The sequence below is a fragment of the Anastrepha ludens genome, chromosome 4 (genome assembly GCF_028408465.1).
Source record: "Anastrepha ludens isolate Willacy chromosome 4, idAnaLude1.1, whole genome shotgun sequence".
In the NCBI taxonomy this organism is placed as follows: domain Eukaryota; kingdom Metazoa; phylum Arthropoda; class Insecta; order Diptera; family Tephritidae; genus Anastrepha; species Anastrepha ludens.
Genome location: NC_071500.1, coordinates 53,912,066 through 53,929,090, shown reverse-complemented (window position 1 = coordinate 53,929,090; position 17,025 = coordinate 53,912,066). Strand labels below are relative to the sequence as shown.

The 17,025-nt window shown below is 36.9% G+C and overlaps 2 protein-coding genes across 2 annotated transcripts; one reads left to right on the top strand and one right to left on the bottom strand.

Annotated features, from left to right (window-relative positions):
* The first annotated feature begins 7,027 nt into the window (after positions 1–7,027).
* LOC128861462 (serine protease 1-like) lies at positions 7,028–8,027 on the top strand. Its single transcript, XM_054099603.1, has 2 exons — positions 7,028–7,309; positions 7,416–8,027. The coding sequence occupies exons 1-2, from the start codon at positions 7,053–7,055 to the stop codon at positions 7,978–7,980; spliced, it is 822 nt and encodes a 273-aa protein (XP_053955578.1). The 5' UTR covers positions 7,028–7,052; the 3' UTR covers positions 7,981–8,027.
* A 1,277-nt stretch (positions 8,028–9,304) lies between these two features.
* Positions 9,305–15,252, bottom strand: LOC128861834 (chymotrypsin BI). The gene is made up of 3 exons (XM_054100208.1): positions 14,581–15,252; positions 13,650–13,825; positions 9,305–9,978 (listed from the first exon to the last, which is right to left on the bottom strand). Exons 1-3 carry the CDS (start codon positions 14,949–14,951, stop codon positions 9,305–9,307), a joined length of 1,221 nt encoding a protein of 406 aa, XP_053956183.1. The 5' UTR covers positions 14,952–15,252.
* Between the last annotated feature and the right edge of the window lie 1,773 nt (positions 15,253–17,025).

Genomic DNA, 17,025 nt, shown 5'->3' with positions numbered 1-17,025 from the left:
TCTTGTCATTATACGGTAGCAATAGTAGTTCATACATGACACTGTTTTACGCAGAGGTGTACCACCGATTGGGTCAACTTGAGAAATATTAATAGCATAACCATTTTCTCCACGACATAGCATCAAAGGATATTGTAAGCTGTCATAAGATCTGTGTAACTCTGAAATTTTTTGCAAATTATCATCACGACTATGCAATACAATATCTCTTTTGTCAAATTGCTGTCCGGCTATCACCACTGCTACTTCACTCGTGGAAGGCGCATTGTATCGTCCTCTGTGTTCTCCAACAGGAACTTTATTTGCATGGATTACGACATTAAAGTCTGGAGTATCTGCTGGAACACTCTCAATCGCAGTTTTGAAAGACTGTATGCAGCAATTATGAGAATGTAACATATCTTGGAGAGATCTAATCAAATCTCTATCAATTGGCCGTGCAACACTTGAACACCTCGTAGATGCTTGTGTATCTGGATCTGCAATAAAATATATTTGCAGGAATTTGTGATCATCGGGTCGAAGTGGTAGCAAGCTCCCAGCTAAGTGGTATACTTGCCCTTGAATTTTAAATGTAGGCATGAAGCCACGCTCAACGACTTGCTTACTCTTAAAAGAGGTCATTTGAAATGCGTTATTGTAATGGCGTATATAGCGCATGAAATGATTAGATTTCTGATGATCACCCGTAAGAAGAGAGTGAAGTGGTTCAGGTGGAGGGAGAATTTCTTCTAATTTGACTTTTCCTTGTAAACAACACATACCTTTCGATTCGTCCTTGAATTTCAATGCGAACTGACATAGTACCTATTGATACTATTCGGTCGTCCTTGTAAGAAATCGAAGGATCATAATTCATGGCCGAATTTTCTTTACTCACCCATGAATTAGTAACTCGTGCTGATGATTCTCTGGCTCTCTTTATTCGATGTCTGTCCTTATCTCGGGTGCGGCGAAGCTCACGCTCTCTTGAAGATTCTCCCTCTCTCTGAGCTCTATATCTATCCCGAAGCTGACTGAGTCGAGCCTCACGCTCTGCTGACGATTCTCTGTCCCTCTGAACCGTATGCCTATCTCGATCCCGGCTGCAACGAACCTGACGCTCTCTCTCTCAGCTCTATATCTATCCCGCATCTGACTGCGGCGAGCCTCACGTTCCGTTGACGATTTTTCATCTCTTGCTGAACGTAGTCTTCTGGCATCCACTGTACTACGACCTATGTTCGAACGACGACGTCTTCCAGCCATGACTTTATAATTTTTGTGAAAATTTACTCAGTTCTATATGTATGATTACCTATCCACAAATTGTCATATTATTAGTATGTGCCGCAGTTAAAAATATGTAAATACTTACCATTTAGAAACAAAAGATAATTACTGATGTAATATCTTGAAAAATATTTTTTTCAATTATATGCTGTAAAGAGTCATATACATAGATCTATATTAAAACAACAATGTATTTAAGGTATTTAATTGGTTAAGGATTAATGATGTACCTATTTGCTGAAATCACTTCGAAAATAAGCTATTAAATGTCGTAAAAAGTAAATGACAAAAAATGTTATTGTATGGAATCGATAGCAAACTAAACGCGCTCCGAATCAATAAAAACTATTCAAAAACTGTATTTTAACACGTTCCCTGTCCCAATACAAAAATGCAAAATTGACCGACACGTCCAACAGCGTTTTTTGAATAATTAGTTTTTTTGTAGTCATAGCTTTATATAATACTAATAATTAAAAAAAACGGATGTAGGGTATTTCTACCTGAAACACATATGGTCCATGAGCGTAGAGGGACATTTTTGCTTCTGCACGTTCATGAAACACATGTGGTTTATATACCCCCTGACGCACATATGGCTCAGGAACGTATCAGTGCTTATCAGGCGCACGTTTCTTGAACCATATGTGGCTCAGCAGACAGGGAACGTGTTAATTATGTGGGAATTACTAATATAGAACGTGAAAATAGCGTTTTATTTCGCTGTAAAATTGTATGTGCATATAATTACATGGAATTCAGTACATACATAGATACATATGTACATACGTCCGAAATGAAATAATGCGAGCGACTCGTAAATACATACATACATACGTCACCATATGATGTAATTCAACATTAATGAGGTGTGGTGAGATTATCGCTTAACGCCTGTTGCTTCATTCGGTTGACAGCGAACAAACACACAAACAGCTTTTTTTTGGAAAAAGAGCTGCTTTTGTTTAAACAATTTTGGTTAAATAACAAATATATCAATTTTTTTTTTGATGCAGAACGAAAGTAAATATTTCAAAGTTAAACTCTAAGAAAGTTTCATTTTAATTGGTTTATTCGTTTATGATTTATGGCCGTGAAAACAAAAAAATTATGTTTTTTTGCCACATTTTGACCGATTGCCACGCCCCCTTTATATATTTCTTCACATTATATAGATATAAACCTTCCCCTTCAATCAATCTATCTTTAAAAAAAACCGCATCAAAATCCGTTGCGTAGTTTTAAAGATTTAAGCGATTACGTGGACATAGGGACAGAAAAAGCGGCTTTGTTTTATAATATGTAGTGATAAACTAGTACTTTAAAAAATTTAAAATGAAAATATGATTTGAAAACAACCACAAAACATTTATTTTTATTTGCTACGCAAACACGTCCCTGCCGTTTAGTATGCACTTTTCCCCCTTTCTTACGATTTTATCTGGTTTGTGTTTTTTCATATCCAATGATAAATACCCTGGTGAATTGAATTTATATGTGCGAGTCCTTTGTGTCGAAGTTGATGTTCCCGGGTGTACTTACTAATACATTTTTTTATATGTAATGCTTGGATTTTTTGGTGTAAGTATAAGTATATTGTGGTCTAGATATGCGTTAAAAAGAGCACAATTTTGTAAGTACATAAGGGACGCTTAGTCCAATAAAGTGGTCAGAGTGGAAATATCTCTCAACCAGAAAATCATTAAGATTAACGGCAAAATATTTGTTGCTTCCCCACTTACCACAAGTTGCAAGAAAGTAAATGGTTATTGCTTGAAATTGTACCCAAACTCCCAAATCTAGTACGCCTTAAAATTATTTCGAGGGGAGAATGGCCCGAAAAAAGTACAATTTTTTCTAAAATATTAAGTATGGAGTTGCATACCTAAATTAAGTAATTAAAAATTAACTGGGCTGATAAAGATTGTTTGTAACCGCTGACTGTAAACGCATCCTTTCGTCGGCCTGTGCATTGAATAATTCAAGCAGAGTTTTGAACATTTTTGTTGCTTGATAAGAAACGTGTAAGTCTTACAATATTCCGAAACGACATTGACGGCATTGTGTATAATGACGTATAATGGCATTCCTGGAACTACAAGATAATAAGCATTGTTCGTTATTAGAAGTCCGATAAGTGTGCTTATTTGATACGTCAATAGGATTTATGATCATATTTTATAAGCTTTTAAAATTAAGCTGAATAACAGACTAATTATTATATATGAACCTTTTTTTACTACTGATAAATGTCTGCTATCTAAACAAAATTCAAAACAAATTAAAGCCCCTTGAGTTTAAATTTGCAACGCCCTCACCGTCTACTGGGGTGCCACTGTACGTGCTTTGGCCCAGGCTACATACACTGTATCCACCAGCGGTATTATCATCTACGCTTATTGGAATTCCAATACTCTGAAGAACGATATCTTTCTCATCAAAATTCTATCTGTTCCTTAAAATAAATAAATAAATAACTGCCGAGCTCCTCCTCCTATTTGTGGCGTGCGTCTTGATGTTGTTTCACAAATGGAGGGACCTACATTTTGCAGCCGACCCCGAACGGCAGATATTTCAATGAGTAGCTTCTACATGGCAGAAATACACTTGGAGGTTTAGCATTGCGTGCCACAACTGGTGAAATCGCCCCACAGTAAGCCCGGTGCTATTTTGCAGAAAAAGATCATTATACCATTTTTTTAGTTTATTATTCGAAGTGAAATGATACTATAGGAGTACCTAATGTTGCTTTATTTATAACAGAGATATCGCATTTCTTAATTATTTGAGAAATATCGCTATTACAGGTGGGCGTGGTTATTAACCGACTTCACCCGTTTTTAATACCAACCTACGTTGCACAAATAGTGAAATGTTTACTCCTAATAAGTTTCATTAAAATTGTATATATTAATTACGCACGGCCGGGCGGGCCGACAGACTTGGCTTGGTAGACATGGGTTGGTGTCGAAACCGTTACTCCTATTTGCTGTCGCCTTTCGGTAGACAAAGGCAAGCCCCCCGAGCCATAAAAAGGCAACTCATATAAATATATCTATCGGTCCAAGTCGACTAAAAACCACTGGTGGAAGTACACCAAGACCCACGCCACAAATAGGAAGAAGAAGTCGGCCAAACACTCAAATATATATAAATACGTTTATAAATGCATTTCAATTATGTTATGCTGTTTCACACAACCGTTATGTGAACAGGGCTGCAATAAGTAATCACAATAAATTCGTCAAGAAAAAGGCCCAGATTTCGACGATGGCTGCCGCTGCTGCAAGCTGTAAAGAAATTTGTATACGCATATGTAACTATAAATTATTCAAGATTTGCTAGAAAATTTTAGTGGAGTAGAGCCAAAATCGAGGGAGATCTCTCTACGAGTGCTATGCCAAAGAAGGAGTTTGACAATTGTCTATATACGAGCATACTGCACTTACGGAAGTGACGGCGTTGCTTCAAACGCATTGCGAAAGTAAACTCTCATTAATTTTAAATCAGTAAATTATATGTTGACAGCCCTGACAGCTAATAAGTTTCCCAAATTCACAGCTAATAAATTTCCCAAATGCCCTAGGAGGTTTGCCATTGCTTGCCGAGGGGCGACCGCTATTAGAAAAAACCTTTTCTTCGTTTTGGTGTTTCACCGATATTCGAACCTACGTTCTCTCTGAATTCCGAATGGTAGCCACCATTCAGCTATGGCTACCGCCATACTTATACACACATACATATATTTTATATCTGTCCATATTACAGATGTTGGCATCATGGATTCGCTTCAGCCACTATTAATGCGTTTTAAATCACTTCCAATTTTTATTCTTTTTACTAATTTTTGAAGTGAAACTTCTTTAGCGGCGGTCTGATATTTGAGCGAGAATGGAGAGTGAATTGAAAAAAATGTAACGTTTAGAGATTTCGTTACGCGAGAGAGAAAAAAAGAGACAACGTAGAGAGAAGGAGAAAGAAAGTTATACATTTTCTATACCTAAGACATAGGCTCCGTTGTAAGACAGAGTATACAGATATATAGCATAGAGAGAAAGAGAATGTTACGCGACAGAGAAAAAATCAGAAAAAAAGTTGCTGGTCATGTTGCAGCGCATAATATCAGTAAAATAGCGGTACCAATCGGAAGACGCACATAAACAATCCCGCTTAACAACAACAAAACGATTAACGCTAAACGATCACATTTACCATTAGTTTGTGCTTGTGCGACGACCAGGGAAGCACGTATTCTGAAGTTGTTTACGAATATGATAAAAAATATTCGCAATCATTAGTTTACGTTGCTTTATCACGAGTCACTTGTATTGAAGACTTGTGGATTATATCGAACGGAAATGATTTTAGATTCTACCATGGTCGGCGAGCATCAGTCAGTATGTCTCATTTACAAGATGAATTCCGGAGATTATCGATAAATAGACTGGTAACTGTGGATAAACAAATAATCGGTTTCATGACTCAAAGAAGAGGGCTATCTGTATATACTATTAATTGTCAGAGCCTACGAGCACATTCCGCAGATTTAACAGACTCTGTCATCCGCAAATCGAGTATAGTACTTTTGTCCGAAACTTGGTTAAACGATAACGAGGATATTAGTGTACCAAATTTCAATTGCGTCATCAAATATAAGCGACTAAATGTTAGAACTGGCGGTGTGGCAATCTACCACAATCAAGATGAATTGAACCACCTACAGAGGATAGCATAATGCATATATAGTTAATAAAATCGAATTTTGGTTACACAAATTGTATACTGTTGTATTTCTTTTGAAATTATCCCTGTCTCCTTCTCTTCCTCTCTCGCTCTATCTCTCTCTCTCTCTCTCTCTCTCTCTCTCTCTCTCTTATTCACACTCATTCACACACAGAAGTTTCACTTCTACCACGTGTACGATGCTGCACATGATTTTTTTTTTTTAATTAGTTCATTCCCGCATATAAAATATAAATCAAAGTTAAAAATTTGTGCAGAAATTTTCATCACAATTTCAAACTTTTTAATAAAACTCTTAGAATAATTCGAGTATGCTCACTGAATCTTAGGATAACAAAATACAAGTTCAAGAATCACTTGCAATTTTGCAAATTTTTTTTACTATGCTGGATATTATTTCAATATAAAAAATTGCTTAATGGGAAGCCCAACATTTTTTCTAAATCTCCATTTGACAGTGCCCGATTATTGCGCCAACCGCTTATCGTAAGGAGAGTAGGGGCGTACCATTTACAGACAAGTACTCGGTACGTCCAAGAAATTCTTTTAGGTGTTATATATTGACCAATATTTCATATATTATGCATGTATATATCAAACAAATAAATTTTTCGTTTTACAAGTTCATACAATCTGAAATTGACAATTTAAACCATCAAATCCCACAAGAATACAATTTGTTTTGCGTGAAGCCGTTACCACATTTTTTACAGTATCTAACACATAAGAGCGATGACTTAAGAATATCTATCTAGCTTTACAATACCCCGTTTTCCGTCGTATATATATGCGCAATACAAAAAAAAGCGTAGTTTGTTGTTACTCGTAGAGGTGCGGTAAGTTCATTTATTTGATAAGTCAATAGAATTTATGATCATCAAGCTTATAGCCAGAAGCTTTATATATGACCTCTTCATTTACTACTGATAAATGTCTGCTATCAAAACAAATCCGAATCGAAGTTCCTTGAGTTTCCAAAATTTGCTATAAAAGCTTAGAGTTATAGAGGAGTAATCAATAGTTGTTTTCGCAGCACCATGAAGTTCTTAGTAGTTTTCGCACTCCTTTTGGCTACCACCTACGCCTCTCCGGCACTCTACCAGAGGGACTTGGTTGTTCCCGTATTGGATGACAATTTGGAAGGACGTATTACGAATGGTCAAACCGCTTCCGCAGGCCAATTCCCATACCAAGTTGGACTTTCATTGAAATTGAGCATTATTTCGTCGGCATGGTGCGGTGGTTCTTTGATTGGTAACCAATGGGTCCTTACCGCTGCTCACTGTACTGATGGGTAAATAATAAAAGCACAAAGTTCTTTATTTTATTGCCTATTTAATTTAGTAATTTTTTAACAAGAATGCAACTGTTGTTATTATTTTTTTCTTATTCTTCTACAGCGTTAAATCTGTCACCGTCTACTTGGGTGCCACTGTACGTACCTCAGCCGCGGCTACATACACTGTATCCAGCAGCGATATTATCATCCACGCTGGCTGGGATTCCAGCACTCTGAAGAACGATATTTCTCTCATCAAAATTCCATCAGTGACCTACTCCAGCAAAATTCAAGCCGTCGCATTGCCCGCTGTTGCCAGCTCCTACTCTACATATGCTGGAGAATCTGCCATTGCTTCAGGTTGGGGAAAAATCAGCGATTCCGCCACCAGTGTGACTACCAACTTGCAATACGCCACCTTAAGCATTGTTACCAACACGGTCTGTGCCCGCACTTATGGAACTTCGATTGTTACTTCTTCTAACATTTGCGTATCCACAACTGATGCAGTTTCCACTTGCAACGGTGACTCAGGTGGCCCATTGGTGTTGGCGTCTTCGGGAGTACAGATCGGTTTAACTTCATTCGGTGCTGCAGCTGGCTGCGCTAAGGGTTATCCAGCTGCCTTCACCCGTTTGACCAGCTACCTTGACTGGATCAAGACCAACACTGGCATTTCTTACTAGATTTGTTGAACTCAATTGAAAACTAAATAAAATAACTTGCACACTTACGTATTTTAGCATTTGAATTATTTCCCGTTTACGTTGGAGAGCTCATAGCCTAGGTACAAATATATAACCTCATGTTCAAGTATGGAAATAGTCATTACGCTATATTGCTGTTTACGGAATACGGAATGGCAAATCAATCGTCGCCCTTAAGTATTTACATATATTTCATCCATATTTTAGTGTATGTTCAGGACATTCTATGCATGAATATGATTCTTCCGCTTCTTCTTCTAGATTAGCACAATAAGCGTAAAACTGCTGGTGGTGATGCAGCAATGAGCGCCATTATTACAGTAAACTCGGACAACCCGAACAGATTAAAACGAAGATCGTTGACAGTTTTTAGATAATAACTTATGAAACCTAGAATAATGAAAGAAGGTTTGCGACTTGACAACTCTCCTTAACGCTGATCATTTACCTTAAACGGAATTGTTACATCGATTACAATATTTTTTTGGAAGCCGGAAAACTATTTCAGTACATATGGGGAAGTAACGAAAAAACCAGTTGTCGGAAAGTGGTGGAAAAACCAATTGTCGGAGAACATATGTTGATCCGCCATAGAATATTGATAAAGGAATCCCTGAGAGGAGCAGTTACTCATTTAAGCATAGAGTTTCAAAAGGAGGCTAATTTTATGTCCCATTCGATTAGTATAAAGTTTCTCACTTCTGTAAGAAAGAGCAAATACGTATACTAAAGAAACATGGGAGTCTATAGGACTACCGAAGAAGTAAGGAGTTTGTAAAAAGGTAGTGTTTGTCGGAGGAAGTTTATCCTTCTTAGTGTAATTAGAATGATCAACTTTGGATCGGCGATCTGGTTTATACCGTCGTCACTTTGATTTCATTTTTCCGTCCGGAAGTTCGAACAACGTGGATTTATTACCGGCACAGGCCTAGATATATTGGCTCCAGAATGAATATATCGCTGAAACTTTTTAGGTTTTTTTTTTGCTGGATGACCCCTATCCAAACCACTGTATCAAAATAGTGAACTCTCCTAGGATTCTATATGAATTTTTGTACAAAAAGACCCGAGATCACTCGGATATTGGTATGAGTTGTTTTCCCTTGCTACAAAATTATTGCAAGTAAAAATTTTCCAGCAGAATATTGCTACTTCCCTCCAAGTCGCACTTTGCTCTTTGTAAGTCTGTTGGATACGCCTTCATAACTAATGTCAATAAAAATACCATTGGAAATAATGAAAGAGAGAACCATTTTTCAACAATAATTAATCACTATTACCTATATTTACAAGGAAAGTCTTTTCACAAAAATAAATATTTTCGATAAGTTTTTGGTGTTGAATAACGCACTTTTTCACGTAGCGACCAAGGCGTAGATGATGTATGTCCGACCCAAGAGGGACGTTTTTGTCGAGCTGTCATAATTTGTGGTGGCTCCTCTATGTTATCGATCCACTCTTCGTCTTCCTCCGCTGCATCCTCATTAGTATAGACATACTTTTTATGTTTCTTTTCATAGTCTTTTAAAATTTGTTTGAAAATTATCGTATTCGATGACAAATCCCACAAATCAATGCCTGCCTCATCACTTATCCAATCCAGATAGGAGGCGACTTTTGTAAATGCTGCCGGATAACCGAGGTCGCAACCGTGTATGCTACCAAAGGATGTCAAGCCGATGAGAATACGCTTATTCGTATACTTACGACGCACAACCAATGGACCACCGGAGTCGCCATTGCAGGTGGAACGTGCATATTTACCGCTCGTACAAATATTCGTATTGCGAAATGATAGTGGAAAACTACGTTTACAGGTCCCACCGTCAATAATTCGCAGTTTAACGAATCGCAGCACGTTGCTAACAGCATGTGAACCCATTGCATAGCGCCCCCAGCCCGATGCGATGGCCAACTTATTTTGAAAACTTTTATATTCATAACTCCGACTTGGCAATGGAATTGGATGAATACGTTCTGCAAAGGTAAAGAGAGAAGTAGTATAAAAATTATTTTGCATAGCTCACAAAATCCGGAGAAGGAGGAAGATAATTAGTTGTAAGAGAATTATTCGAAAGAATTGGCTATTCCAATACCTTAGACAATTTCTTTTAATTTTTTGTATTACTTTTTTTAATATCGCTCCAATTCTATTGGAAATTATTTAACAGTGGCGATAACTGACTTTCTTGTTTTACCTAAAATTAATCAAGATTCGTTAGCAGCGACAGTCACTTAACAGGCGAGTTACGTTTCAGTAAGAAACAAATAAAAAATTGATAAAATGTTGAGATAATCTCAACGATCCCGACTTATTTCCCAATAATTTAATCGAAATGTAACCAACTTCAAAACGCTTGCGCAGCTGTCTTTTAGTTGGCTAAATGACAGTCCAGAGTATTGTTTACAAGGTACGGAAGCATTTTGCCGAGAGTAAACGCGAAAAAAACAAACTCAGTAATGGATTTCAAACGTAGTAGTGTGATTGCATTATATTGTATTTGGCTGGAAAATCACAATCAGCGATTGTTCGTGAGCTCGAGTACCTTTAAGTAAATAAAGTTTTTGTTTACTGCACCGTTACTCGTTACAATGATACTGATAGCATTGCGAAACATCATGGGGGTGGTTATCAAAAGACTGCAACGTCATGTGAAATGGTTCAAAAAGTGAAAAAGCGACTTGAGTAACATCCCATTCGAAGTGCCAATCAAATGGCGAAAGAACTGAAAATATCTCACCATGGTATCCACCGCATACAAAATGATCTCATAGTCAAGCCTTACGACAAGATCCTAACGGCGCATGATTTCACACCAAAGCAGCAACAAGTCAGACTTGAGAAAGCGAAGGAGTTATTTCGCTTGGCCGAAAGCGGTAAATTTCCGAACATTTTGTTTTTTGACGAGAAATTTTTCAACTTTAGCAATTCGTAAACTCCCGAAACGATAGGATTTAGTCGACCGACCGTTCATACGAGAATTTGAGTCATTGATTGGCCACCCGCCACAGGTAATTGTTTGGGTCGTTGTAACCGCAGATGGGCGCCCTCCAATAGTTTTCACCGAGCCTGGCGACAAGGTAAATATGAAAGATTATGGGAAAAGTATTCTGGAGGTTACTTTGAAGCCGTTAGTAGACAAACATTTCGGTGGCAGACCATGGACGTTTCAACAGGCCTGGGCACCGTCTCGCAGAACTCAAGTGAACCAAGAATAGCTAAAAAACAACGTTCCGAAATTCATAACTTCCACACAAAGGCTTCCCAATTGGGCCATTTTGGGAAGCAAGGTCCGAACTAAAAGATTCACCAGTCTCGAGGCGCTGAAATAAGCTATTGTTCGCGAGTGCGCCAAAATACCTGCAAGTCACATTCGGGCAGCTTGCGATTCGTTTCTGGACCGTCTCAAGGCCATAGTCAAGGCAAATTGATTTTTAATTTTGTATTATTTTCACATATTTTTTACTTTGAATTGAATAAAGGTAATTTTCCAAACTAAATTTGTGGCCTTTTTAATTGGTTACACTTCGACCGATGCTTTCCATTTCAATTCAACCGGGCTATTCGGGTCATATTCTTCGATTTCGATGTAACTCAAAAATATGTTGCTCTCTGGTCAAAATAATGAGACACGTATTTTTTTGTTCGCCCGAAAAAAATGTTTTTCAAGAGTTATCGGCAATTTTGTTTTTCGGCTCAAAATCGATTTTTTTTAATTATATAAGAAAATTTTTTTTTAAATGCCCATAACTTAGTCAAAAATGAACCGATTTTAATAATTCTGGGTTCAAAATGATCGTCATTACTTACACGAGTGACTTCATGTAGAAACAATTGCAAAAACGTAGTTGAAATATTTTTATTTAGCAAAATTTTTTTTCGAAATTCAATATTTCAAAAAGTGTATTTTTTTATAACTTTTTCCAAATCAAGAGGACACCTCAAACTTCAATTGAGCTGAATGCCCAGTAGCTAAAATTAGCTGTTTTTGAGTAATGAATTTTTGAGTAAAAACCTGTTTCGCACTTTTTGTTTTTTGCAAAATAAAAGATTTTCAACTACTTTTTTGCAACTGTTTCTACATGAAGTCGTTCGTGTAAGTAATGACGTTCATTTTTGACTAAGTTATGGGCATTTAAAAAAAAAAGTTTCTTATATAGATAACTAAAAAAAATCAATTTTGAGCCGAAAAACAAAATTGCCGATAACTCTTGAAAAAAGATTTTTTCGGGCGAACAAAAAAATACGTGTGTGATTATTTTGACCAGAGAGCAACATATTTGAGTTACATCGAAATCGAAGAGCATGACCCGAATAGCCCGGTTGAATTGAAATAGAAAGCATCAAATGTGAAAGAAAAATGTTTTTATATATTGCACTTTTTACAATAATAACACTCCGGATATTGAAATAGATAGAAAATAACGGTGCTGAGGTTCATGAACTATTTGATCTTGGACAATATTAGCATATAAAACATTACGGATTCGTAGTGGAGTCGGAGTCTAATGCAGAAAGCAGAATTTGTGCTAATAAGAATGTTGAAAGAGTCAGCTGAGCTAATGAAGGTGAGCCTTTTTATTTAATTTTTTTATTGTATTAGTCAAAAAGTGTATGAATTGCACATCTTTCAGAGTTTACGTATTTAAGTTCTATAGCTTGTCGGCCGTATTAGCGTTCGCAAATGTGAAGATATAGTGGCCTGAGGTATTCTTCGTTCGCATGTTAACGAAACTTAAAAAAGTATGTGGTACTGAATCTTTACGCGCACATTTATGTAGAAGACATATGTAGATTTTTTAAATATTTTTCAAATACGAATGAAATATTTAAAAAAATGTTTTTGTTCGATCTTATGCATTTCTTGTGTTAGCATATCTATTCATTTATTTTCTGGAAAGTAAAATTCATGGATTCTCTACCAAAACCTGCACCAGCTCATTGCTCATTGTTTATTAAGAAGTTTCCAGCCAATTGCAGCATCCGAGTGCTAGATCATTCGGCAGATCTTGTGCCAAATAAACTTCAATTCATATATTTTCTAAGGTAAAGTCTGCTTTGAAGGCAGCAAAATTTAGGCACACGTCCTGAAAGAACTCGTAAAAGAAATTCTCCAACACAGCTTCGAACAATAGAATATTCGAGTATTGTCAAGAAATGCCAGCTAGTTTCGTTACTTAATAGCCACACCTCGTATAGCGACTGCCAAAAACTTCACTAAATGCTAATTTCAAAAGCATTTTACACTATGCACTGATGTGTGTACATATGTACCCGCTGAAAACTTACAAACTGGCGTTCATATAAATGGTACACGAGCCTTTCTAGTGTAACTTTCTTTACTAGAGTTAAGGAAAGGAAAACAATTATTTAATTATTAACCACAACTCTTATCTAACTAAAATTGGAGAAATTAGTTGGTCTCAAGGAAATGAAAACTGATTAAATAGAAATGAATGGGTGTGGCGCTAACTCTGCAAGTTATGTGTATCTGAAAGCCACGCATTCAATTTGAACTCTTCAATTAAATATTTAAAAATCATAATTTAAAAGAAAAGCATTTCTAAATACTCGAACTTAAACTCTTACTCTTTCAACTCTTGGCAAGCCTCCCTGTTGCGAGTGGCTTTTAGTCACACAAATTTACCATTAAATTCGATGGGTACTGGCAAACGCACCAAAGCGATGTCATCTTTGAGTCGGCGAGGATTCCACGTTGGATATATAATGAAATTGCTACGCTTCACCATAATTCGCACTTGGCCCAATTCGTTAGCGTTTTTGATCTCATGCGCACCGAGAAAGACTAAAGCACGCTTCGCCCTAAGGAGGAGAGTTGTGTAAATTATGCAGCGATTAGATATTGCATCCGCACTAATATCGGGTGTTTTTTTTTGAGAACTTGAGAACTTAAATTGATATTAGGAAACATAAATAATGTTGGAATGAATAAAATGGGATATTATAACCAGGTAGATAATTTCATGGCATTTATGTTTTTAAATGATATTCGGCATATGCTTGCCTCGGCTACGAGTTGCATGTCCCATTCGATCAGTCCAATTTTTGGAAACAAAAATTGAGTCAGCATGGCTTGATAGCGCTAGCAATTCACCGTATGGCAGCACCTTTCTCATTTCGAAAGAAATAAGGACTGATTACGCCGCCAGTGCTCTACGAGCTTGGCGAACAGATTTGTTATTTTTTTTTTTTTCAAGTAAATTTCCACAATTTGGAAGCGTCGTTCCGGTATTCACTGATCCATGATGACTTGCCGAAACCTTACTGAACAGAAATGCCAATACAGTTAGTCATTCTCAGCTGTCAAACTATAGTTATTATTTTATTATTTTTTTTTTTTATTTGAAAATTGGAAAAGTAATGAATTACAATCACAATGAATTAAAAAGCATTAGCGACTAGGCCATCAGCTTAATATAGTTATTAATATCGATCGTTTTTATGCAGCTAAAAAAAACACCCGATATATTTACTTGAGTACATACATGTGCATGTAATTGTGCTTCTCTTAATAATCCAGCACAGATTTACAAACATACATATGTATGCGTACGTACATGTCCACACAATGCGCCGCAGTCAAGATGAACTCGTCCGAGATCAATGCACCACCGCACCAGTACAGACCCTTTGGCCGTTGCAATAACAAACCGACCTGATAGGGGAAACTATGACGCTGTGCAACACTACCGCCAAAAATGCGATCCATTGCCTGTGCGCCACCATCCGGTGGCATATTTTCCTCCACAGGATCCGCTTCCAGGCTTAAAATCATGGGATCACTAGTAGAATATTCATTGAACCGTTCGTACATTGCTAAATACATTGGTTTCACTTGGCGCCAGCTGGTAGCAGCATAGCGCTCCACCAGACACGCTACTAGTAGTAGTATTTGAAAAGCTGTTGATGTGCGATTATATGGAACCATCACTTTGTTTTGTTTTTTGTTTATTACTTGAATTTTTTTATGGTTTTAATTGCGAGGCGAAAGGTGCTCACTGTGCCACCTATTTACGGTTGTTTTCAGTTGCGTATGTGGTTTTTGTTGTTATTGTTGCTATTGTTATTGTAGCTATTTATGCACTTCAATGAGTTTAAATAGTGCAATTTTGGACCGCGATAGTGAAATGTAATTTGAACTTCCTTAGCTAAACTTTTACGAACTTTTTTTTAGTTACATGCAGACATACATATATGTATGTTTGTATATGTATATGTATATAAGTACACTAACTGCTGCTAAATCCACCGTTTAAAATTTTGTACTTTGTATACGAACCGTTACTGCGCATGCGCGCATTTCAACTGAGCACCGACCGCTTTGTGGCAGTCACTTTTATAAACTCCATAACGAAAAGTTACTCATTTGGATTAAAAATATAAAAATTAATGAATTATAACTCGATACGGATTCCCTGTGAGTAGCAAATGTAAATAAATACATATAAACAATCTGCTCCTCAACATGCCTGCATCCCTTCCATTCGCACAACACCGCAGCAACACTCTTTCGTGCTGAGCAAGTGAACTATTTAGCGAGAGTAACTATTCCATTTCATTAGTTCGACACATTTTTCAATAAATTGAGGAATTGCTTGCTGTTGGGTGGTATTGGGCTGACGGCTGGCGGCTAGCTGGCTTTCAGCGGCTTGTCAAGATGGCGAAAATTGCGTCACTGTGTCTGCGGTAGCAAATTGTTTGCCACAAACTGCGTTCACGCATATATATATATATATACATATACAGAAATACTCGCATACAAATATACATGCATTTGTATAATAATTACCAATTAGTAACCAAGCTACTGGTTTAATTTGCTGGATCATTGCCTGTTGCCGGCATTGCAATTGCAATTGGTCTTATTACACAAGTATACACAGATTTGGACCTGTGCAAATCAAAATTGGTTTCCAGCACAGTTTGGAGCCCTGAAATCGAATCTCTGAGTGGTTTTGTTTTAAATTTAGTTATTGTTTTGCAGATGTACCTACAGCCATGGACAAATAAATAGCACAAATGTGAACCTTATATGTTAAGTTTTTAGTACGAACTCTGTTCAAATAAATTTGTTTATTTTAAATTTACTACCGTTATTAAGCTTACATTAACGCAAGGAAATAACGGTTTTTTTGATGGGTTTTTTGCGTTCCATTTTATTTATGCTTATTACTCTTTTGAAGTGGACACAAAAATAGCACATCTTAAGTTGTGCGGAGAGTGAAACTTTAATATTGTTTCAGCGATTTTTAGTATAATTTTTTGTTTCTTAAACACAATTTTAAAGTAATTACTAAAAGTGGAGCGTGGAAAACATTGCACGCCGGAGAAAAAGCTCTTATATACCGTATGAGTCAAAATGGAAAAAACTATGTAGAAATAGCTGAAATGATGATGTGCTCTCGGAAAATGGTTTATAATGCTCTTAATTTAGTTTAGAAAGATTCGTCCTATCTAAGCAAAAAAAAAAAAAAAAAGCCGCCAAAGCCTCGAAAAACTGATGTTAATGTGGATAGAGCTATAATACGCAAGACCCAAGCAGATCCTTTTAAGTCGGCTCGGCAAATAATGCTTGAAATAAACCAAGAAGGTGTCCAGAAAGCTTGTAGGAAGGCGACTTATCGAAGCCCAGTTTTTTGGCCGTATAAGTAGAAAAAACCACTCCTCTCAAAAAGACATATCAAACACCGAAACCAAAATAAAGAGGATGGGACCAGATGGGAAAACTATTATACGTCGCCCAAAAAATGAATCGCTAAATGCTAGGTTCACAAAAAGGCGATTAAACACGGCGGCGAAAGCATGATTTGGGGAACTTTTTCCTGGCATAGTGTTGGGCCGATTGTTCGCGTGGTTGGTAAAATGGATAGATTTCAGTATCTGGATATACTCCAAAATAAAATGGAGCTATTTGCGTTTGAGTTTGTGCCATTAAATTGGACATTTATGGAGGACAATGATCCAAAGCATGCTGCAAAGACAGTGAAGCAATGGCTCAGAAG

Excerpts from the sequence above, each read along its gene's own strand:
- LOC128861462 (XM_054099603.1), top strand. The coding sequence starts at position 7,053 with ATGAAGTTCTTAGTAGTTTTCGCACTCCTTTTGGCTACCACCTACGCC. Across the intron at positions 7,310-7,415 it reads GCTGCTCACTGTACTGATGG|CGTTAAATCTGTCACCGTCT; the intron begins GTAAATAATAAA and ends ATTCTTCTACAG.
- LOC128861834 (XM_054100208.1), bottom strand. The coding sequence starts at position 14,951 with ATGGTTCCATATAATCGCACATCAACAGCTTTTCAAATACTACTACTA. Across the intron at positions 13,826-14,580 it reads GCGGCGCATTGTGTGGACAT|GGCGAAGCGTGCTTTAGTCT; the intron begins GTACGTACGCAT and ends TCTCCTCCTTAG. Across the intron at positions 9,979-13,649 it reads AGTACCCATCGAATTTAATG|AACGTATTCATCCAATTCCA; the intron begins GTAAATTTGTGT and ends TTACCTTTGCAG.